The sequence below is a fragment of the Octodon degus genome, unplaced genomic scaffold (genome assembly GCF_000260255.1).
Source record: "Octodon degus isolate 3935 unplaced genomic scaffold, OctDeg1.0 scaffold00082, whole genome shotgun sequence".
In the NCBI taxonomy this organism is placed as follows: Eukaryota; Metazoa; Chordata; class Mammalia; order Rodentia; family Octodontidae; genus Octodon; species Octodon degus.
Window position 1 is genome coordinate 8123442 of NW_004524658.1, and position 25652 is coordinate 8149093.

At 39.7% G+C, this 25652-nt stretch overlaps 1 protein-coding gene across 2 annotated transcripts in view; it reads left to right on the forward strand.

The window, feature by feature from the left end:
* Window positions 1–18697, forward strand: part of Lypd6b (LY6/PLAUR domain containing 6B) — a 57441-nt gene extending 38744 nt beyond the window's left edge. For both annotated transcript variants that reach the window (XM_023721404.1, XM_012515887.2), the window contains 4 exons: window positions 7023–7174; window positions 10796–10894; window positions 15915–16045; window positions 17531–18697. In XM_023721404.1, coding sequence (XP_023577172.1) covers window positions 7057–7174; window positions 10796–10894; window positions 15915–16045; window positions 17531–17695 — 513 coding nt within the window. In that variant the 5' untranslated portion in view covers window positions 7023–7056 and the 3' untranslated portion in view covers window positions 17696–18697. The remainder of the gene's footprint in view (window positions 1–7022; window positions 7175–10795; window positions 10895–15914; window positions 16046–17530) is intronic.
* Window positions 18698–25652: the final 6955 nt, after the last annotated feature.

Below are 25652 nucleotides of genomic sequence, written 5' to 3' on the forward strand. Positions count from 1 at the left end.
GTCTTGCCTCTAGCCTCTTTGCAGAGAGTTCTGCTGAAGGGTTCCCTGCTGGGCCTGCAACCTGGGTCGAATGAGGATCGGCCGGCCCGGGTCGTCTCACTCACTCGCCGGGCCTGCGCTCTGGGTCTGTTCAGGATCCTGCGGCCTCGGTCGTCTCACTCACTCGCTGGGCCTGCACTCTGGGTCTGTTCAGGATCCCGCGGCCCCAGGTCGTCTCGCTTACTTGCCGGGCCTGCGCTTTGGTTCTATTCAGGATCTGGAGGGCCCCAGGTCGTCTCACTCACTGGCCGGGCCTGCGCTCTGGGTCTGTTCAGGATCCCTCCGCCCTCAGTCGTCTCACTCGCTCACCAGGCCTGCGCTCTGGCTCTGTTCAGAATCCCGCGGCCCTGGGTCATCTCATTCCACCGATAACTTTTATAACCCAAAACTTTTATCTGATTTACTAAGAAAGGTGCTCAATATAGCTCATAGCTAGCCATGTTGGTTCTATTCCACAAAATACTATCTACTACCCGCCAAACACAGGTTTTGGGAAATATTTATAAAGATACTGTAGGTCACTTTACCTCAAAAGGGTTATAGTGCCAACGAGATGCTGCATCTTGAGGCCACCATCGACCCTGCACATTTTCCTCTAAGTGCGCAATGCCACGAGTGGGCTGAAATGACTACCAGGGCTCCTGCTGGAGAAATTGCCATGCTTCCAAATCAAGTGCCGTGAGTCACATCCCTTCTTTGCACCATAGTGGACCAAAGTCTCAGGTGGCATTTCCTTCATCTATAAATCTGGTTACCTGCCATTCTCTCCAATGCCTCTCAGTTGCCCATTCCTGCTCTATCTTTGTAAATGTGCCAGCCAAAGAAGCAGTCTGCAATCTCTAACAAGAATTCAAACATTTTCCCAAAAACAGAATTCATATGATTTATGAAACACAGGGAGGACCAGCACAATAGGTGAGTCCTACTGGGCAAGATGAAGGTAATAAGCTCTGGTTAGGGAGGAATATTCTGAACTACTCTTTAGTTTGAAGAGTGTGGACACATATTCCCTAATGTACATGTGGGACTTTTTCTCTTAGTGTCAATGAATGAAATCGTTTAAGTCACAGAAGCTGAATCACTACAGCCATATTCTGAGTCTGCAGGCAGCCATTCTTTACTGTCACACGAGTCTCAGATTCCTTCGGGATACTTCAGCCAGAGAGAAATTTGTCTAGGTACAGTTTTGTGAATTATCTTAGGAAGGGTAATTTGGCTTTATCACTGATAAAAAGTTATCGGTGCCCAAAGCTGCTAAAGAAATGGTAGACTAAGAGATTTAAAGAGATCACACCAAGGTTGTAAATACTGGTGTTCCTTACACAATACCTAAAAATGAATCAGCAAGGATAAAACCCTGCCTCCATGTGAAGAAATAGGAGTGTTGTGACGAAATCAGAGTGATGGCATGAGAAGAGAACCTGACTGGTATAGTTTCACTTGTACTAAACACTTTTTCCTCCTCTGGAGCAATAGCTTAGCTCTGCCGTACCCTTGTTCTGTAACAAAGGCTGCAGTCAGAGCCTACTCAGCAAAGTCTCGGCAGACAGTTTTTGGCTCCAAGTATCTGGGAAATGATTCCAGACGTAAAACAGCTCTCAGATACTATGTTTAGTCATTTATTTTTTTCATTATTCTCATGTCTTTGGGTTGTGAGAAATGAAAGTCATGATAATACAAACCTATGCGTTGAAGAATAGATACCAATAGGTAGAGATACTTAGAGAAAATCAGCGTACGGTAATAGTTTATCAAGCCTGCTCTGAAAATATAAGACATTTTTATTTAATAGGTAAAACCTTTGCAGTTTTAAAGAATTTTGATAGACTAAGGCTATGCTATTTCAGTTTAAAATGGAAATGCAAATATGCTTCGTTTATATGAAAGCAATTCTTTTGTGTTGCCTTTCTCACTGCATTTCAAGTAGGCCAGGATGTGGCATGTGAAACTGCTTTGTGAGGAAGCCACGTTGGGCGCAGAGCACCGGCGTGTTCACCAGCGCTGCCTCTGAACCTCAGTTTCCTCAGCTGCTCAGCAGTAATGAAGCTCAGGGCCCTGTGCTGCTGTTTTGAGGGACAGAGAAAACGGAAATCCAGTCTCATCTTGGACAACTGTTTGTTCAGCTGTTCTTAAGTTGTCTGTCCTGTATTCACTCTGAGGAAGCTTTGGTGTATCTGAATTTTTCCTCTGTATTCATCATAATTTGTATTCTTCTATTCTAGGAGCTAGAAATAAAGCTAAGAATTGCAAGTTGATTACTCCGTAGAAGTAAATTCTTGCAATTTTTCAAAATTAGACAAACCAGAAGTAAACAACGCCTTGATTTTTCTGAATCCAAAATCTTTGCAGTAAATACCTGTGTGGTTTGGCCCCCGCAACTTCCTACCTTCGTCCCTTTCCTACTTCCTCCATGTTCCAGTCCCACCGGCCGCTTTTGTACTTCCCCATGGGGCAGGCTTCTTTCCATGTTAGAATCTGGGCTGCTGCCCTTTTGATTTTTGCTTGGGCAATTCTGTCTCATCGCTCAACCTGCCACCTGCTTGGAGAGGGGCATGGGGCCACCCACCTTCTTAGCCAGTCATCTCACTTTATTGTGTTGGCATCCTGGAATTTATGATCTAAGGTTATGTTTTGCACATGTGCATTACCTGTCTTCTCCCTCTAAAATGTAATTTGCTTTGGAAAGAAAAAAAAAAAAAAACTTGTTGGGAAGTCAGTGACAATAATCCCATACTGGATGTCAATAACGGCATGTTGAATGGGTGAATGGATTTTTGTTTCACCATGAGATTGCAGGGGGGAAACCAGAGATTTTGACTTGTGATTCCAAACTAGGGATTATATTACACGAGAATTTGCAAAATTCCAGGCATGTAGCTAATTAGATATTTCAACTGTTTTATATGACTTAATTCCTACCACTCTGTAAAGTAGGTATTATCGCTACTCCCAACTTACTGATGCACAATTGAAGTCCACGGAAGCTAAAGTGCACCAGGTATCACAAGTAAGAGAGCTACAAGCAGGGGGCTGAGCCAGTACTCTTTGCTCCCAAGTAGAAAGTGCTCAGGAAATACAGCCATAGCCATGTGCTGAGCTCTGAGCTGAGTTCTTCCTGTGCCTTGTTGCTCTGTCCTGGCTTCAGGGGCCTGAGACAAGCACTGCTCTTACTGTTCTGCACAGGAGGAGGCCAGGGCTTGGAAAGCTTTGGCAGCTTGCCTAAAGTCTAAGCTCTAAGCAGCTGCTTAGGGGAGGAAAACAAATTTAAATGTAGACAAATGTGGCTCTAAAATCTCTCTGTATCAAAGAACATGTGTGTATTTCTATATTAGTGGTTTGGGAAAGAGTGATTAGTCTACCTTTTTAAAGGATTTCCACTGGTGTAAAGGAGGAACATTCAATGAGCCTCGCTCTTAGGACTGCTTTCCTTGTGCCTCATTGACTCCCATGTGTCATGTAGGTATTGTCATTTGCTTCTGGAAATTGTTTAACATCTTCTTTGCTTTCTTCTGTGACCCACTGAGTATTCAGGAGTGTGTTATTGAGTTTCTGGGTGTTTCTAAATTTTCTGTGGTTTTTTTTTGGGGGGTGCTTGATTTCTATTTTTGTTGCTCAGTGTTCCAATAGTAAACACAGAGTTACTTTGATTCTTTTATATTTATTTAAGCTGGTTTGTGGAAGTATGTGATCTATTCTGGAGAATGTTCCATGTGCTGAAGAGAAGAATGTGTGCTCTGTTGTAACAGGGTAGAACACTCCAGATATCCCAGAGACTTGTAGGAAAATGGATACATTTGGAAAATATAATGTTAAATTGAATAAATCAGACGCACAATCTTAAATACCGTATATTATTTCTCACTTGAGTAATCCAAAGTATAAATAAAAATCAAAACAATTCTTATTGAATTGATAGAAGAAAACAAGGAGGTAGATCTTTTGCAAATGGGAGGAGTCCAGGAGAATGAGGGTGAGAGAGGGGACCAAGGGAAGGGGAAGTAAATATTTGAGATGTCACTTACCTGTACCAAATACCCACAGTGAATGTGAACATTATGTCATAATTATGAGCTAAAAGTAATACTACAGTAAGAATGACAGTGGGGAAGGGGAATTTAGAAAAGGAAAGAGGAAGATGGCAGGGAGGTGAAGGGGATTAGAGCTGTGTGATGTACATGCACCTACTCTCTAAAATGAATGCAAAGTTCACTTGCTGCAATCATGTACTCATAAAAATAAAGGTTTAGAAAAGGTGTACCATTTCTACAGACCTATAATGGCCACAGAGCAGACCACCTTGGAGAAATGGTGGGAGAAAGCAGAATGCCTATCAGTACAACCAACCGTTAGGGATGATGCAGTTGGCTAAATGTCTACTTCTTCCGAAAGAATGTAAGCAAAAAATTTAGAAATTCAGTACTTGTGAAACATCAAAGTTGGATTCTAAAATGAAGTAGAAAGAAGTATGCATTTTAAAATATAGTTAGGTTCAATTATGGATCTAAAGTTCTAAAATTCAATATATAAAGATCTAAAATTCAATGTATAAAGTTTAGCATTTTTTAATATTAATTTTATTGAGAAAATAAATTATTGAGAAACAAATAGCAATAAGACAGTTTCAAAACCAATTAGTAGGACAGTTTCAATAATTAATATATTGCATATTGTTGCCTTCATAGTGGTTATTCATAGTACAAGATGAAGAAATGATATCCTATCCTAACACTATTAGTACAAATCTTTCTTCGCACTGAATTAAGAGAAAACAGCTGTATATCTATCTTAACTATTTTGTGTATGCAGATACAAAATGGTCCTTCATTTGTATCCCCTTTTTTGTTTAGTTTTGTCAGAGATGGGTATTCCATTGCTATTTAAATATTGTAGGTGCATTAATTCAGCAAAATAATCCAATCTAGTCCAGTACTCCATAATAGTAATGGGTTATCCATATGACTGGCAATGTCAGAAGTGGTTGATTTGAACCTTTTACAGCTCAGCATATTAATATGTTTTTACTTTTTATATCTCATCTTTATAATTTTCGGTTGGATGGTTAAGACCAAGATAAAGAAAGACCTACATAACAAGAAATGTATAAAGTTTAGCATTATTTTATTGATTTGAAAGTTACTTAACAGGTTTTTTGTTTTGTTCACACTGAGTACATCCACAGTGACTCAGCTCGATCATGGCAAAAGCATCTACAAGAATGATGTGGTGATGCTCCTATATTTTACTTGCTGTTAAGTTGCATCTCTAGAGGTTTGCATTATTGGTCACATGTACAAAATCAATGTATTCACAAGCATCATTACTCCGGCTTCAAAAAACATTTGGATGGGGAATCACATGTGTACAAAGATCAACTTTTCTTCTTTAATAATTTCCCTAAGCCACTGAGAACATTGGGTTCAGCAAAAAGAAAATGAATTAATCCAATATTACTGGCCTCTACTATGACAATATTTTTGCAGAACTCTTATTATGAGTGCTTTTATTTGTACAAACTTATATGATGCTATCTGAGCCTGTATTTGATGTTTACAATTATCCAAAAGTGTAGGCAGCCCAGATATTATTAAGCCACTTTACAGATGAGAAAATTGAGGTTAATAGAGTTTAAAGAGCTTGCCCAGGGTCAGGCAGCTAACAAACAGCAGAGCCAACACCTGAACTGAAGTCTTTGGATTATGTTATACTTTTTGCAGCTGCCCACACCTCTTCCTTGTCAAAGACAACCAGTGAGTGGTGAGCTTCCCGATTTCCCTCCTGCCAGGCTGGCTTCTGGGGGTTAGAGCTGTGGGGCCTACAAGATGTCATGTTCTTTACCCAGTGCTGTGCCTGCTTAAAGTCAGTGAAAAGTAGTGAGAAGTGCTTGTGGACCAGGACTGACATTATATTATTTATTTATATTTTAAAATTAACTATGTTTATTGGTACATTTTTGGTATACATAATGATCACATTCAACATAAAGAATGCAACAACTGGGATGAGAGAAAGGAGAAAAGAAAGAAGGAAGGAAAAAATATACATGCACAGGATGGTTTGGATAATTGTGAGGTTAATTTCTACTAGTCTATTGCAAGGAACAGTTAATGCTTAATTTTTTTCTCCTTTTAAATTTACTGACTTTTTCTTTTGCCAATTTTGCATTCTTATATCTGGTAATCTGAACAATTAATTTGAAGACAATAATATGTGATATAATAACCACTGTTGAATTCCTATCATTAATTTTAGTGAAATTCAGTATCATTTCTGTGTTTTTACTTTTAAAATTGTCTTTAAAAATGTTTTTAAAAATAATTTTAAAAATTATATTTTTTAGAGTTTCAAACTTTTGTTCTGTCTGCTGTAGAACCTCCTTATAGCCTCTTCCTTCATCCAGAAGCAGGCGGGGCTGGCATTTCCCTGTGACTCATATTTTTTCTGTCTGTGTGCTCTGGGATACAGACAGCATTTTATTTCCCAGACACTTTGTCTTTTTTGTCATTGTCCTTCCCTCTGCCCCCACTTTTATGGTTTCTTTCAGGTAGCAAAGGTGTTGGAGACTTTCTCAAACATAAATGCTTGCTCAGGGGAAGGATTTGACAAATGGGTGTGCCAGTGACTTTAGCAGAGCACACCTAGAACGTGGCTAACTTAAGGTATCAGGTATTCAGCAAGGCCAGCCAGCAGCCTGAGGCACAGATGGAGTGGGGCACAGTCAGGACAGTCTGGGCTGCTTGTGCAACAGCATTAAGTGTCCTGTTGAAACCTAGCTGGCTGGTGCTGTGGCCTGGCTAGTTTGAAAGATAGTAATTACTTGCCTTTCATCTGGGCAGAAAGCATGGAGCTTACTTTGCGCTAGTCCCAAACAGCAGGTAGATGGTTGAATAAAAGTAAGAATAATTGAGGTTTTCAGACAGGAACAAAACATTCCAATCGACACATAAAACAGAAATAAGCTGACTCAACCTATGTTTTCATCTTAGACATACGAATTTGGGCTGTCCCCCCAATGAGCTCATGATGCTGCTACTCTGCCATGCTCTTGCTGTGGCTATCCTCCAGGTCTTTATCTTCTCAGAGAACCAGGCGCTTGCTAAGAACATCAACTTCTACAATGTGAGGCCTCCTCTTGACCGTAAGTAGCACTGCCATCATTGTTCACATCCTGGAGGTGTAAGAGTGTGCATTTGATGCCCCCCTTCCATCTACCATAATGTGGCCTTTACTGGACTATCTGGTTTATAACTAGAATAAAACAGAAAGGCTTTCTCACTTCTGTGGGAAAGGGCATGGTGAAAAAAAAATTATCGTTTGCCCCCTGCTATAGTCTTAAAGGGTTTTTTGTTTTAAAACATCCTATGGAACACTGACCTTAATCATGACTAGGCAAATCAGGCTTTGTTGATCTCTTCAATGGAGGATATTTGCGGTAGGAGGTTTTGGCATAAATGATGCTGTTCTTTCAGATGGCCTTTAACAATTCTGAAAATAGATTAGAATGTTTGATACTTGGAGGGGTATAAGATGTAGATTTTCACTATTATCACCAATTACCAAAGGTTGCATAAAGTTCATCTTTTCCATTACTAGTTTAAAGATAGGCACATGTTAGTGTATCTTAATTCTAAGATACTATATGTTAATATGTTTATATACATATGTATACATCTGTGTCTATACACATATATCATAAGTCCTTTCTCTTCAAACAAGAAAATCTTCTATGACATACTTTGTTAGGGAAGAGATTTTTATAAATAATAGATTTTATAAATGTAAATGACCATGATTCCCACACATAGAAGAATATCAAAATTATGATGAAAGCCTTTAAATGACATATCCCCAAGTAACTTCTCCAAAGATTCAATGATTAAGAGGCAAGATGTGGAATATGTTTTCTTTTTCAATTTTAAAAAGCTTTTTGAAGTTATGGATACATAACTATGGGTGAGAACAACTGCCTTTATTCTACTTCTAAAAGAGGTGTATGTAATTACAGTTATTTACTTTGTGTTTTCTATATTTTTCAAGACCCTGTGTTATATCTCTCTGTATATATGCATATATACTATACATGTGCATATATTCATATGTGTACTATGTATACCTTGAACTATTATTTATTATACATCTCTGCTTTGATAAATGAATGCATAGCAGCTGAAACTTATGACAGATAGGCTTCATAAATGCTAAGTTATCTACACATATCCAACTTTTGAAGTCTAATAAGTTTTTGTTGAGAAATATTCATTTTAGGGCAGGCCAAATAGCTCAGCTAATTAAAGCGCCGCAGGAACTGGGGTTTTGATCCCCAGGGTGCATTGAGATGGCAATTGAGACTGGGTGTGGTGGTGTAAGCCTGTAATCCCAGAGCTTGGGAGGCTATAAACAGGCAGATCACTACAAGTCCGATCTAGTAGTGAGACCCTGAACACCCCATAGGCCCTTCCCTAAAAATATACAGAAAAAAAATCATTTAAAAAAGAGAAAAATTATAGTATATATTCATTACAGAAAATTCCAGAGAAATAGGAAATATATGGAAGGAAATAAAATTTATTCATGATGCTAATAATTCTAGGATCTCTTAACTGTTGGGGTATTTCACTGTTTTTTCTATGAAAGTGTATTTAAATAAATAATGTAGTGGGATCACATAGACTTAGTTTTATACCACTCATACTATATTTTAAATATTTTTTAATGTCTCTGAAAATATTTCAATGACATATTTTTGCAACAATTACATATTAGGCCTGTAGCTTATTTAACCATATCCATATATTTTATATAAAAAATACACAAGCAGGTTAAACATTAAATTTTATTGTAAATGTCCTTTTCCCTTTAATTTGCAAGAATCTTTGAATAGATTTTCTAAAATCATGATTACTATATCAAAAAGTTGTCCCCATTTCTACTTGCACCATTTATTCCTCAGAATTGGCTATTAGTTTTTTAAAAAATTCTGTGCAGATTTAATAGGTAGAAACAGAAGTCATGTATTTATTTTCCTGCTGAAATAATTTTATATGTAAGACAAACAAGTATATTGGCAGCATTTAATTTCACATCCTCAGGGGCCAGGGAGATAGCTCAGTAGCATAAGTGCCTGCCTGGCAAGCACAGGGTCGCGAGTTCAATCCCTGGTACTGCCAAATAAATAAGTAAGTAAATAAATAAATAAATAAATAAATAAATAAAATTCCACATCCTCTAAACTTTACTCTCTTGCTTAGTTTGTTGCACTAATACATACCCTTTCCCTCCAGTTCGTGCTGATGTTACTGGGGTGGTTTGGGATTCACCTTGATCTTTGTCTGTTTTATTCTCCAGAACTTAGAGAATCAAAAGCTAAATCCACAGTCCTGAGGCCTGGTTATACAGAAGTGTCAAATTATTTTATTTTTAATTTTTGTCTAGTAAAATATCAAGATACAAGGCCAAAATATCCCCTAAAACAAAAACCAAAAAATGCACAGAAAAAAAAATTAGCCTGCTGCTTAGTAAAGACACAGTCTGACAGTACCTTCTTGATATTAGTTTGGAATATTTTGCTTAGTATCTTGAATATTCCTAAATTATATCCTTCCATATTTACAGATGACACTGGCATTCTATTACAGAAATCAAATCTTCTGAATTTTTCAGTGTAACAAAGAAGGGAGAAAAGACACTTAAAGGGGTAATTTTCATAAAATATATTTTAATAAAGTGATTTCAGCATAAAAAGCCATTTTAGAAGATTTAGTAATCATGTCATAGTGTTACTTTCATTTTAAAATTTTTATTTCTTTACTTAAGATAAGGTCTCATTATTTGGCCTACTCATAGGCCCAAGTGATTTTCCTGCCTCAGTCCTCCAAGTAGCTGGGACTACTAGCACACACCACCATTTCCAGTGCTAATTTCTAACTTTAGATTTGTATTATGATAGTAATTGCTTCACTTCAAAATCTGAAACAAATACATTAACAGCTTAATGAAAGTGGTGAATAAAAAGATTGGCTTAATAAACACTAAACAAAAAAAAAAAATAATACATAGAGAAAAAAGGAATTGGTTACTCTCAATCCAGACTTAGTAATTCAGAATTTTTCCTTTCCATGATGCCTGATATAAGGGTTTAAGAACTACTATCATCCTTATTTTAAATATTACATCTGAGATCAAAGCCTCATGTTTTGACAACTGGCATTCGTTAACATACATTAAATGAGATGACTTGTTTGAGGTTAGAGATAGCTGTAATGAGAATGTATATGGATGGAAACTAGCAAGATTTGATGTGTTGGGGGCCCTGGTATGAGCCTCACTGTAAGTCATGAAGACCTCCATCGTTACTGTTATAATTACTGTTATATTTCAGAAGCTAAAAAGATCACACATTGATTAGTGAAGAGGAGATCATGCTAGCTCAGATTAATTTGGACTTTAGTTCATTTCAGGATTGGCCACCAGCTTCACTTAATTCCTTCAGGCTCCACTTATCTCAGAATATGAATTATATTGGAAACATACCATAGATTATTCAAAGTGACTTATGAAGGCATTTTTGTTACTCTATATTTGAATTTTGGAGAACTACCTAAAGAAAAGGGAATCCAGAAAATGCCCTCAAGCCCAAAGGGTAAATCCAGCCCTCTAAAAACAGAAGTGCCCCAACACGTTACTAATCTTGTGTCATATTTAATGTTGAAATGTTTGTCTTTTTTAACCTTGCTATTTTATTTCACTTTTTTTTTTAAAGCCACACCATTTCCAAACAGCTTCAAATGCTTTACCTGTGAAAATGCAGGGGATAACTATAACTGCAACCGATGGGCCGAAGACAAATGGTGTCCACAGAGTAAGTGTCCCACGTTGGGAAAACCCTTTTAGGACCCTGTAGTCATTTAGGTGTCTCTTGACTCACCTGGAGCAGAGATGCCTTGATGAGCATACCAACAGGAGAATCATGTTCTGTGGAGTCAGAAATCTCCTCTAAGGGCTTCGCCAGACTTTAGATTCTCCTGAGAGAACATGGACACGAGTTCCACAGCCTCAATTTGCAGTAGTGTGTATGCTGACAGAGACATTCTTAAGTGGTATTTACTAAGGAGAACAGATAGACTGCCATGTTGAGTAAAGCATTCTAACAATTTCAGAAATGCTTGATGATACCCTAGAAAAGTCATACTTACTGGCTTAAAGTGAAAGAAGGCTTCTGTATTCATTAGCCACTGTAATGCTTGTGGAACTTGTTCATTTGTTTGACAAACATTTGACTATTTTTTTTCAGTTTGTCTAATTCACTAATTCAGTACTGGCTCCTATTAGGCATTAAATAACTTTTTGTTGACAAATTGAATGACTATCTTGGAGTAGATAGGGACATCTTTGAGTGCACCTTACAACTAACACTTGAATGACCCAAACATGTCAGCCAGGCAGAAATCTCTAGGAAGAATATGCCAGGAAAAGGGAGTGGCAAGTGTGAAAGCTTTAAACTGCAAGACTTGGTCTTCTTAGTGATCAGGAAGAGACTGGGTCCTGTGTTGTAGTGGGGGTCGGGAGGACCTGGAAGAGAAGCACCAGCAGGGGTGTGTAGGCGCTTCTTTTTCTGATGAGAAGTGGGTTGCATTGTAAATGTGGTGGGAAGGCAGCAGAGTTTTAAGCAAAGGAGTCAAGGGTACTAGTTGTGTTCTAAAGTACTTCTCTGGCTGCTGTGTGGGGAGAATGGATGGTGGGAGCCAGTGGAAGGGGATGCCAGGGGAGATGAGCAGTACTTCAGGAAGAAGATGAGGACTTGGACCAAACTGGGAGGAACAGAAGAGGCAGGAAGTCGAATAGTTTAAAATATACAATGTTGTGGGTAAAGCAGAGAGAACGTGCTGCTGTAAGATTCAAAGTTGGAAAACTAGAACTTTAAGGAGCTCAGGCTGTTTGGAATCTAGGGTATGCTGTCTTGTTTTGCTTTTCAGGTTTTGGATATAAAAAGCTGAGAAAAACAGACTCAGAATTAGAGATGACTAGTCTGTATCCGCTCTTGCCTTGAAACTTGGGGAATTTCTATACTTAGATCATGCTATTTATAGCAGTGAAATACCTTGCCTCTTCTAGCTAACGAATCTGTGGAACCGTGAGGACTACACAGGAGAGACTTCCATGAGGCCTGAGAGTCTGATGCCATAAGCTGACTTGTCCTGTTTATGAGACCTACATGGGCCTTTTATTTTTTAAAGATTAATTAATTGCCATTTATTTTTCTTGAGGTTCTTTTGAATTTCTGTGGAGTGACTGAGCTTAGGGTATATGTACTTGTGTGTGTGTGCTTGTGTGATTTTGTGTATTTGTTTCTACATTTCCGCAGAAATTTATCCTAGCTATTTCAAAATTTTCAAGGGTGATTAATACCTCTCATACCTAACAGATTTTAGAGGGTGGGTATCATTCTCTAACAATTTGCTTTAAAGCTCCCTAAAACATGAGTAGAAGGATTAGAGTAATTGTAAATTGGATCACTGTCTGCCAGCCTCCCAAGTCATCTTTTAAATTGTACCAGAAATTTCATTCCTTCTAGGACTGTGCTTAATACTCCAGTTTGTCAATCATAAGCAAATCCATTTTAAAAAGCATGTGAGGAACATGCAGTGTCCCTTTCTGGGGTATGAATCTTATATCTGATGGAAGCTGTAGCTTTCTACCATGAAGACAACGTCAGACATAGAAAAAGGGAAAGAGCAGCCTCTGCCATGTCCACTCTGAGAAGCCAGCTCTCAGAAATCAGTACAGAAAGACCCTACATTGCCACGTGATGTGACAGCTTACTCTTGACTATATGCCAGTCAAGTCCCAAAGAGATCAGAAATCTGGATTTATTACTGAGGGTGTAATTTTTTACTTTTCAATTCGTCATTATTTATGGGAGTGGTAGTCAATTATTTCTTGGGGGCAAGCAGGCCAAAAGCTATTGTTCTTTGTCATCTCAGGTTTCCTTTTCTCCTTAGAGCTTCACTCATGCAGTCTGTTGGTCTTGTGAAAAGATCTCTATGTAACAGGCTATAACAGGAATGATATTTCTTGTGTTATTGACCATCTTTAGTGCTGGGTTGCTCTGGGTGTTTTCACATATGGGATCTTCTGAATGAACGCATGCACCTACAAGGTTCCAAGGCTTGGTTGAGTATAAATTGAAATGCCTTTTCCAAAATATTTTGTGGCTCTTGCCTTCTAAACATTCACTCTTTTGTAGCACACTTTGCAACACCATCCAGTTTACTTAATAGTATCCTGGAAGACAGCACAGCTTTCTGATTAAAAGCACATACTCTAGGAAAGTGCAGCTGTTAGAATCCTACTGCATAGAAGCTACGTGACCTTTTTGCCTGCATGACCATGGGCTAGAAACTATGCCTCAATTTCTTTCTGTGTAAATAAGGATGTTAGTGCAGGCTGTCTTAAGGCATACGGGGAAGATTAAATGAGGGAACATGAGTTAGAGGGGTGCCGGGCTGATGGTACAGACCCAACATGTATTTGTTTGTTTGGGGTTTTTTTTGTATATTATATAATGCTCATCATGACCCTACCAAGATGTAAGCACACTTACTGTCACTATTTCATCAAAAAAATCCTGAGCCCCAAGCATCGAGCATAGCCGATTCACTGTGACAGAGGAAGTTCTCTAAGCCCAATCTTGTCTTCCCCAAAGGGTGACATTCCTGTTGTACATCTTGACCAATAAACTAAAAAGCATTTTGTTGGCCTTGGATAGCTATAGATGCGGAACCAAAGCAGAATATCCTAGGATGTTCTGAAATGAAAACACCTTCTTGGAAAAACCTGAAGTAATAATTAATGTATGTGCGTTTAAAGGTATAAGGATAGCTCTATGTAGGTGTGACTTAATGGCATGGTGCAATCCAATCTTACAGTTAATATTTAAATTTTTAGAAATTATCTTAGTAAAGTACACATTGACCTTAGTTCTCCCCTCAAACTACTCCCCTGGCTCTGCACACATTTATTTCATCATTCTTGCCACTTTCGGAAGCAGTTGTGGAAGTCCTCTGTAGTGAGTGGCTTTAGCTGTACTACCTTGATGTCTTGAACTGACTGAAATGATTTAACTTTCATAGCTGTTTCGATTTTGCAGGAGAGGCCCAAGCTGCATGGGGCCAGACTGGGTGACTAAGTGGATGCAGGACACACTGTCACGTTTTTTATGAACCTGCCTTTCTATTGGGTTTCTTTCCTTCTTGTCAGCATTCATCAGACCTCCTTAGGACACTTACTTTTCCTGTAATAAATATTTTAAAAATCGAATATTCAATGTATTTTTCATCACACCTTGTACTACAGAGCCCTGGGTGGAAGTCACCGGGAGCACTGCATAGCACAGGAAGTGGGTGGGAAACAAAGAGTTAATTTAAAAATCAAAGAAAAAGGAAAATATGCCAATTAAGGACAGCCAAGCAGGTTGGAAAGATTGGAACTTGAATAAGAATTAGATGAGAAAGGGCTAGCCAAATAGCTCAGCAGATTAAGGGGCCTGCAAGCAGGTGCAGGGGCCTGGGTTTTTATCCCCCGGCCTGCTGTGCCAGCCTCACCCCCAGAGCAGGCTGAGACAACAATTGAGACTGGGCATGGTGGTGAGCACCTATAATCCCAGCTCTTGGGAGGCTGTAAATAGGTGGATCACTATGAGTCCAATCTAGTAGTAAGACCCTGAACACCCTGTAGACCCTTCCCTAAAATACAAAAAAAAAGAAAGAAGAAGAAGAAGAAGAAGAAGAAGAAGAAGAAGAAGAAGAATTAGATGAGAAAGGAAGAAAGACTCTCATGACATATGATTGGAAACAGCATCTTTAACTACCAGTTGCTGCATGGCCCCTCAGATGCAAGCAGGATGATGCCATCAAAGTGCTCTGGCCCACTAACCTTCACTCACAATTTTCCTCTGATTTCCAAGTTCTGGGACACATGCTTCAGGGTGATCAGGGAAGCCAGCCACATCAACTCTGCTTGCTTCATGATAAGGCCCATGGTTTTGAGGAAAAATTTTGCTCATTTATTTTCTTCTCTACTTTAGTTGATGCCAAAGGGTGAATGTCTATTTATTTTCATTTTCAGTACACACACACACACACACACACACACACTCACACTCACACTCACACTTCACACAAGCTGATGGCTTCACAGAAATGCCACTGAGACCAGTGGTGGAAAACCTTTTAGTTACCAAATGCCAAACGATGACCAGCAGTTACTCACCTACTTAGAGCAAAGCACTAGCACGGTGATTAAACCTAAATGCTGAGGTCTGAGCTTAGAAAAAACAATTTTATAATATTTTGCTGAGTTTACACACCTATAATATTTAAATGATGGAACTTAACAAAAAAAAAGGGATATAGATGAATGTCCATTTTGTATCTGTGTATTCAAAGTGCTTAGGATAGATATATAGTTACACTCTCTTAATGAATAGAGGGATTTGTTCTAATGGTGTTTGTAAATAAGATATCATGTCCACATCTTGAACAGCAATTAACCACTGGGAGGAATGTATGCAATGTGTTAATTATTGAAACTGTCCTACCAATTTGATTTGAAACTGTCTCATTGCTATTTGTTTATCAATAAAATTATGGAAAAAAGAGAAAAAAACAATGCTATATTAATATGTTTTGTCTTAAAAGAAAAGCAGAATTACAAGCATGCCATCGGGTCACCACCACTGACCTAGATATCCCAAGGTCTATTGCTATTATATTTCTCACAAAGGAAGCTAAGTTTCATCATGAACTTTCGTCATTTCATAGGGTGACAATTGACAACTTTGTTTTGCATGTGGTGAATGAATTTCTTTTTTTAAAATCTAGATACACAGTATTGTTTGACAGTTCATCACTTTACCAGCCATGGAAGAAGTACCTCCATCACCAAAAGGTGTGCCTCCAGAAATGAATGTCATTTTGTTGGCTGCCACCGCAGCCAAGATTCTGAGCATACGGTAAGGATCACGGAGCGCGGGCTTGCGGAAGGTTGCTGTCTGAAATCATACGCTGATGATGGTGAGCTATGCCTCACGGAAGAAGTAGGAAGGATGTTGAGCACTTTCTGTTCTTTGACAAGAATTAGTGTTCCTAAAATAAGTGATACTGCCAGATTCCAGAGTCAGAGCCCAGGCCTCAGACTACCAGTGGATGGTCTACATCCAGCTCTGGTGGCTAAAGCACAAACCATCCACTAGAGCTTGATAAACACTGTAGAGCCCAGCTGGAAGTCACCAGGAACACCGCACAGGCAAGCTAGGAGGTAGGAAGAGCGGCATTGTGCCGCATTTTACCAAGGAAAACTCGTCTTACCTGCTCAGAGAGGAAGAGTCTGAGAGATTAATCTCACTTTAATGCAATGAACTGCATTTTGGATACATTTGAACTTAATTTTCTTGGTCATTGTAAATGAGTATTTTACTCTTTTATGTGCCTGAAATCCAGAAATGCTTAAGAATAAAATTAATTGAAAGTGTATTAATTTCATGAAGTTTTAGAATCTGATTCAACCTCTAAGTGCAGAAAATAGTCTTGATGTCAGTGGTTGTTAGCTCTGGCAACAGAAAGATCAACTGAGAAGCCGTTACCAGATGTGGTGTGGTGTGGCAAGGTCGGTGAGCATGCCAGGACAACTGAAGCAACCTCCTTGTAGAGGTCTTGGGCATGAGATCTTTTAAAGAATTTCCTAAAGGTGAGCCTGATGTGCAGCCAGCTGATGGTAGGTGTTTAGAGTTGATAGCTGCCTATTGCTCAGTCATTCCGGGAGCCTCTATGAATGGCTAGGCATTGCAGGTCAAGCATTGTTCCACGTATGTACTGCTACTGTGATAAGAGATTCATTCCCTAGGAAAATTCTCTGAAAATATTATGCTAGAGACTCAGACTTTTCCTTCCTTCCTTCCTTCCTTCCTTCCTTCCTTCCTTCCTTCCTTCCTTCCCTCCCTCCCTCCCTCCTTCCCGCCTTCTTTTCCACACAGCTGTTATAATTAGCAAACCATTGTGACAATGATTATAGGAATCAGATGTGAACACAGGCAATAGAGAATCATTATCACCTAACAAGTAATACTGAGAAAAAAAAAATCAATGACTAATTCAAAGGTTCTTAGCTTTCAGTTTTGATTCAGTGTTTTTCCTTACAAACTTTTGCAAGATTTGGTGACTCAGTCAAACAGCCTTATTCAGTTTCCCCTCCTCCTCTTGTCCTTGCTTATGCTGAGCCCTGTGTGGTCAAAGCACAGTTAGGAAGGAAAGCCTGTCAAGTGATTTTACCCTCAGATCCATGCAGAAGGGCCTAAAGGCCTGGTGATGTGTACCCTGGCTAGTTTACTCTAAAAGACTGCTTCAGACGGAGAAAAAGCAGTATTTCATTTGCTTTTTTGTGCTTTAACCTTTCCTTCCTCCTGTCATTCATTTTTCCCATTCCACTTTCTTTTCCTTAGGAATGCAGGTCTTGCTGCGAAGGAATGATCTGCAACGTAGAGCTGCCCACCAACCACACGAACGCAGTCTTCGCCGTGATGCATGCTCAGAGGACGTCCGGCAGCAGTGTCAGCGCATCCTCCCTGCCGGTGTTTGCCTGGGTTTTCCTGCTTCTGCTGCTGTGATGTCGCCTTTCTTAGTAAAGGGAGAGACCAGCCCTCTAAAGCACAAGGCAGCTCCTGTGTAAGCCCTGGAGTGAAGATCAGCCTTGTACTTGGTGAAGATGGATCCCAAAGCAGAAGCCAGTGATTCGCTTTGTAAAAATGCTCCTGCATGAGATCATAGTGCTGAGAATGGGGCTTGGTAGGGACTGAAAGGACTGAGATCATGCTCCCTGGTCACAGAGAGCTGTCCTGATATCTCTGCAGGAAGAATCTTGCCAGTACTGTGGCACATGCCAATAGCCTGGCTAGTCCTGGCCCCACCAGATCATTCGCTGAAAGGACTTTTTGATCTCACTGACTCCCGCAAAGGCTACCTGGTCAGATCCTCCAGTTTCTGTGGTTAGCTCTGAGTGTCTCTGTGAAATCTTACCCACTGAGAGCAGTACCTGTACTATATTAGACAGCCTGAGATAATAAGCCTATAAAGAGAAAAGGTTTATTGTAGCTCATGGTTGTGAAGGTCCCAGTCCATGGTTTATTATCCCCTTTGGACCTGTGGGGAGGCAGCACACATGGCAGGGAGTGTGTGGCAGAGCAAAAAGTCACTCTTTTCATGGCATGACATGGAAGAAAGAGAGAGGAGATCGGGGTCCCATAATCCCCTTCAAGTGTGGACCTCCAGTTACCTAAAACCTCTCCTAAAGGTTCTACTACCTCCCAATGACACCCAACCTGAGGAGCAAACTTTTAACAGCTCTTTGGGGGGACAGTCAAGCTCCAAACCACAGCACCCAGTGCCAGTGTAATAAGTAAGAAAGTTGACTGTCTAAGAAAACTTCTGGTTGAACTAACATGAAATCCATTTGCCCATTGTGAGGTATGGGGGGAATAAGTTTTTTCAATTATACGATGTAAATGCATGCTGTACGTTTCTTGACTGATGGAGGCCTGCAATAAGACCTATCTACCAGTGTCACTGAACTGGAATTTCTACATACCAGAGTGATAAATGCTGGCTTAAAGAATAAATGTCTATGCCAAAGTAGCTTAGTTGTGTTGTTTTCCTGGGAAAGAATTTTGGGGAAGTTGAATGTGAACTTTGTGAATTAAAAAGCAATCAGGAAGCTTCCCTGATCGAGGGGGCAAGACTTCATTACAGGATGCATTCTCAGAAGCAGGCTGCTGAATAAAGGTTCAAAGAGTCCATGTCTGAGACACGGGTGGGAGATTCCTCTTCCCCATCCAGCCACCTTCTCCCTGACTGTCAATTCCAACTTGAGAACCTCTCTAAGCACACGTGGAAATGTTGGACTCATGTCTCTTTCTCATTGACCTTTGTAACACAATCTCAAAATTTTCAAATGAATATCTTCTCTCTCTTTCTAGATTCCTGATTTTCTGCTTTCACATTTTCAGATGCCTTTAAGCACTGTGCCCTTGTGTGTGTAGTGATGTGTTAGTGCAATTTTTTTCTCCTACTAAACAGGCACTATTAGAAAGTCGGCTGCCCTGCAGAACTTACTGATGATGGTACCCGGGCCACATGGACCCATCTGTTATATGGGTTGAAAACGATGGCCCATCAGTCAAAACCATTCCACACTTACTTTTTGTTAATTACATTTTATTAGGGCACAACCCCATCCATTTATGTCTGTATCTACTTTCAAGTTATGATAACAGGGTTGTATAGATTTAGCAAAGATGATGCAGCGTGCAGAATCTAAAATCCTCATTCACTAGCTCTCTGCAGGAAAAGTTCGCTGACCCCTAACCTGCAGGAAGATGGTTGAAGGAGAAAGCTGCTTTCTTTGAAGGGACTTGTTGCCAATGATGGATACTTAGCTTGGGCAGTGATTTGCAAGACAATTCTTTTCTGCATTTTCTGTGTCAGTGAATTTTTCTTCTGTATTTTGAGTGGTTGATCCGTTTATTCAGTTCTGACTCTTGATAATCATATGTTGATGCCAGATATTGGACTATCTGGTATTTGTCTCTTCTCATTCTTGATAAGCCAAGAGCATCTCATCTAGCTGCTCTTTAACGCCCCATAAAACAAGAGTAGGGCAGACAAAATTATCTCCCTGTCTTTGGCCCAACCTTAGACTCACCTGGAAGGATTGGTTTCGAAACCTGATTTAGATTTATATCCCTTTTCACTCAGCACCTTAAAGTATTTGTGTTTCATAGCTTGTGCTTGTTTGAGATTAATTATATATGGCTTTCACTTGGAACATTTTAATAGCATCCTTGGTGTCTTTTCATTCCCCAGGGTTTCTTTTGACTGTGTAATTGACGAATTGTCTGGTAAAAAACATTAGCAGATTGTATTTTTTTTCTGATTTGTTTCTGCTATCTAAGTAAATGAATCTGTCTGTCTGTCTGTCTGTCTGTCTGTCTGTCTGTCTGTGTCTGTCTGTCTCTCTCTCTCTCTCTCTCTCTCTCTCTCTCTCTGTATGTGTATTCTTTCCCAAGAAAATGTCTTAATTTTCTCTCTTCACACACAATGTGAGGATGGATTTCACTCATCTCTATTTGGAAGGAAGCTCAGTGCATTAATCTGACTGTTATCTCTCCAAAGTAATTTTATTTTAAAGTTTTCATTTATATGTTTGCAGTGTATGATATTCATGTTCCTTCTGTGGAGTCAGTACCTGTGCATCACACATCTTTATTCTTATTTTCATCCCCTTTCCCTCCCCACCCCCTCCTCCTTCCTACCAGCTTCTGATTCCTTCCCCTTTGACAAAGATCTATCTTCTTATTTCTAGTCAGTCTTTTATTTTTCTCTTTATAATTTGGGTTTCTCAAAGAAAGGAAATCATGCTACATTTAAGCATGTGTCCGATTTATTTCACTTAACATTATGGTCGCAGGGTACATCCATTTTCCTACAAATGCTCAAGTTCATCCTTATGGCAGAGTTGTACCCCATTGCGTATAAATGCCACATGTAATTTTAACACTAGAACTTAGAAGATTCAATCACTAGAGTCTAACAGATGAACTTTTTATTCCATGGCATAGGACGTGAGCCAAGGAGCCAAGATCTCGTTCTAACTTAATTCCAAAATTTCCTAACACAACTGCTGTAGTGGGGCAGAAAAGAATAATATGTAGATGTGCTATTATAGAAAAGACAAAAGGATTAACTATGAATATAAGGAGAGTTTGAGGAAAAGTCTTGTCAAAAGTCTATGCATAGATCTATATTCCAGAAGAAGCTTTGAATTCCATTCCATCAATCACTGGGATTAGGGGGTTAACAACAATTTCTTCTTTAGAGTGCTCCAGCTCTCCCTAAACTGAACTCTGAGTGAAGTTAGAATCAGAAATTACAGGCATTATTTTTCATACAATCTGCATTTTATCATGCTAGCCACTAGGAAGTCTGTCTTTCAGAAGAAAAGAGAAGAAAATGAGAAAGAAACTATAATGCCACACAAAATAGGAAATGAAAACTATGGACTAGAGGTAAATTGTGACATGAAATTGAAAAAACCAGGGATTGAACTCAGGCCCTTGCACTTGCCAGGCAAACACTTATTCTACTGAGCTATCTTCTCAGTCCCTTGAATTTTGGATGTTGAGCACTTTCCACCTCATTGTTTATTGTTGGCTATATGATTTGTAGAGGTCTCCACTGTTCTGCTGGCTATATGAATGCAAATAATTTGGGAAAAAGACAAAAGCGAGTAGATGCAAGAAGAAACTGGAAAGCAAGGGGCTGTCTTGACTCAGGCGTGTCTGCCTGAGGCACGGCTCCACAGCTGCATCTGACATAGCCCACTGCTTCAGTCACACTTCCCATTCTCCTTTCATCTTCATAATTTCTCTTTCCCAGCCTCCTCTCTGATTGCCTTGACCTCTATTTCATCAGATGCTGACAGTGGAAGTTGAGTCGACACTGGGATGATCCAGAGTGTAAGACAACCATGGTTGGGCTATGAAAAGTACAGCTTACATAGCTTGATGCCGGAAATACTGTTTAGCAGGTCTGGGAATCTGAATTTTGAAAGCAGCTGATTCAGATCAGTGATTCTTCCACTGGCAGTCATAGAGATCATTTTTAGAAAGAATAACCCAGGTTCTTTGTCAGATTCAGAAAACTGCACAAAGGGCTTTTTGTTTGTTTAGTTCATGAAAACCAGTCCAAGTTAAGGGTGCAGGAAGAGCCTAGGGCACTGTGGCTGGGCCTGAGTGTCATGCTGGGGATGGTCCTGAGAGGCTGGGACCTGGGGGGCCTCTGAGAAGGGGTCTGTGGCTCCTCCCAGGCCAGCAGAATCTCCATGTACTTGCCCATCAGCTGCACTCCTGGGGAGCCCTGGCTGAGTGAGGCAGTAAGAATGCAAAGGGAAAGGGGAGACCACCCATAGGGTTACACATAGACTAAAGCCCAGATTCACTATAAGTGTTTTGCAAAAGAAGATAAACAGTGTGTGGCAATAAGTCCTGGTGAGGGATATTCTGGCAAAATGTTCTGGGGCTCCCCGGCCATAGAAGTCATCTTCTACAGAGCACACGTCATGAACTGATTTCACTGGTGAATAGAGGTGCTCAATCAAAGTGGTATGAATTAATTTCTGGGCTCGCAGTCCAGAGGGAGACTGGGGCGCTGTGTGAAATTCATCCAGTCATTCTAGCTCTGTACTCTGCTGTTCCTTGGGTTCTTGCCTCCCTCATGTCCTTTGGTTACCAGATGGCTTCTGCTGTGCCATGTGCCTGTCTGGGATGCAGGAGAGTAGACAGGGATGCTGCTGGGAAGTTCTCCAGAAACGGAAGAAGCTCATCCCAGAGGCTCTCAGTAAAGCACAAGCAAGGATGATATTACTACCCACGGCTTCATACAGCCAGAGGCAGCTCAGAACCTCTGGAAAGGTGTGCGATGTATGGCAGAGAGTAGACATCTGAACTAAACAGGAAATCAGAAAGGAATCAGGAAGACATGGACCCGGGTAGGCAGCCAAAACAGCCTGCTGCAGGTCCCCACCAGGAGAGGCTGTGTTGGCAGGTAGCTATTAAGGAGGCAGAAGCAATGCTATTGCATTAGAGATAAGAGCCAGAACTTCCAGAGCTACACAGACTTGCCCTAAGCACACAGCTAGTTAGAAGCAGTCAGACAGAGATGCCCACTACATACCGCAATTCTCAGCATGTTCTCTTGTGATGAATATGCAGTAAGATCTCTGAGTGGTGACGATCCAGCACTTCCTCAATTATTCCACGGAAGAAACTTTTCTTTATCGAAAATCTGGATTCCACGGAATATACTTTGTATAATCAATACTGCCTTACAAATGTTGACAGACACAGGGGGAAGTCTGCAAAAATATGGGAGTAAGATGCTGACTCCTAAAATAGGTGATGTGTCACAGGTACTCAATGGATGTATGGTAACTAGATGAATATTAAACTTCCAAAACTATTTCTCTGAGGCTCTAGGCTTTTCCCCATATAGGTGAGCAGAGGTATAAACTACCACAAAGGCAGCTTCAAATACTTATTGTTTTTTCTTCTTATATTTGTTGACTAGTTTCCTGATCTTAATCCAGCTCATTCTTCTCTGTCTTTAGAATTATGCTTTTGCATTTCTTTTCACATGACTTCTAAAGAATTCTCAATAGTTGTCAGTTGTTCATTATCTTCAAATATTCCTAGATTTAACACAAAATCAGTCTTGAGTCAGAGAAGGGCCTGAATGTTAAGTACTTACCCTCATTTTAACAAGTGAACTTAGACAATAGTGTACGCATGGATTTTGGCTGCCATTTTTTAGAGCTCCAGACAGATCTTCAAATGATGTCTTTTTACATCTTAGCCAACAAAAGCAAATAAAAACAGAACTAAGTGGAAAGTGAGTTAGAGGAATAATGTAGTGTTTTGCCTAATTTAAGTAAACCCATAAACCCACATTTCTTTCAGTGAATCTTTTCTTGTAATTAGTAATAAATCCAAATGTCTAGTGTTGCTTGTAGAAGATGTTTTCATAGCAGTATTCAGGATTTTGTACTTATATACTCTGTTTACCTGGCTTTAAAAATTCAGGAATTTGAAGACAGACAAGAGTAAGATTTTGATTATATTTGCAACAATGTCTTATCTTTACCTGGGGATAGAAAGGAATTATTTGACTGATATAACAGATTAATAGAGTCACTCTACATGACATCTGTGTATTCCTTTTTAATACAGAATTTCAAACTAAAAGGTGAGTTTAAGTGGAGAGATAATCTGTGATTAAATAAAAGAATGAACAAAGGAACATGTAAAATGTGAGTCCACGATTAGGGAAAAAACAGTTTGAGTCAAAATTTTCCTTACTGATTACTGAGGGTGAAAAGGCACAAAATGCTACTTAATCTACTTTTCGAGCAAGGCAAGGGGCAAGGCCAAATCTTCCCTATTCATTATCAGCTGCTCTGGAGATGCAATTACCTGCAGCGGCTGGATGTCCCTTGTCAGCTGCAGATGAGTATTTGTGCTAACGATGCAAGGACACTGCTGCAGTGTGTGGGCTGCCGTTCCAGGGAGCACTTGCAGAATCCTAATAAGCATTCTCTTCTTTTACTCAGAGAAGCCTGACATGCATGCCTCCGGGGGACTGTAATGTGAGGCCTGCGTAGCTGAGTCAGAGAAACTCGCAGGCCATGCGGCTCCCCAGTGCTTACTTCCTGGGACTCTCTTCTGGGTTCAGCAGTACACTGATTGTGACGGTCAAGTTTGGCACAACGGGTATCTTTGGGGAGTTTCAGCTGGGGTGGCTTTGCTAGGAACAGCCAGGGTTTGAGTGGCTTAGTCCTAATAGAATAGATGCTTGGCCCAGACTAGGGATGTGGTTGCAGGATGGTGGTGAGAGTGGTCTTTACTACTTGTGGGCTCTTTGAATGGGAGATTTGTGCATGGCTGTTAGATCAGCCAGTGTGATGGTGAAGCATTTACAAGGCAGGGCTAAGAAATGGCTTTGTTACTTCAGGGATGATCCCATTTAGAGAACTGAGTTTTCAGTCCACTCCCTATTCTACCTCCATGTAACCAATCCAGTTCACCATTTGTGTGATAAATATCTGAGACTGCATGCTGTAACCAACAATTTACGAAGTGTTCATCCTCTTTGGGGCAGTTAGAAGTCAGTCTGAGGCAGAATGCTAACTAGGAATGAAGAAGCAGAAAAGACAAAGGTTAAATGAAGAAGACTAGCACCCAACAGTCCACAGAGCATGAGACTTGAAGAATCAAACAAGGCCTCGGCGTGTGACAAAATATGGTTATAAACTAAAAACAGAGATGCTTTAATCTCCTTTCACCTCTCTCCACACTCAACACTGCTTCTTATCACAAGACCAAGAGCAAACCAACCAGGACTTTGCTCAACAATAAATACCTATTGAGTTGAATCTATGAAATACTTTTCAAGAAATATGGAAACTCACTCCCATTTGCTTTCTTATTTGTATTTATTATTTATTCCTCATCTACTTCCTTGCCATTGTTAGAGGATAAAGCAACCATTCTTTTATGTATTTGATAACCAGCAAGTATGGCAAATACAAATTTCTATGACCTTTTACTTATTTTGAATCAACCAGTTGTATTTTTCTTTTTTATATTAATTTTATTGAGAAAGAAGTAGCAATGAGATAGTTTCAAAACAGGTTAGTAGGACAATTACAATAATTAATACATTCCATATTGTTGTCTTTGTAGTAGTTATTCATAGTACAAGATGAGACATGATATCTTGTCTAAACACCACTAGGTCAAAACTTTCTTCTCATCAAACTAAGAGAAAGTAGCTGTATATTTATGCTATTTTGTGTATACAGATATATATAATTTTTTTTTCACGACAAAATGGTCCTTCATTTATATCCCCCTTTCTTGTTTACTTTTGTCAGAGATAGGTATTCCATTGCTATGGGTATTCATATATCGTAGGTGAATGAATTCAGCAAAACAAATATAGTCCAGTAGTCTGTAA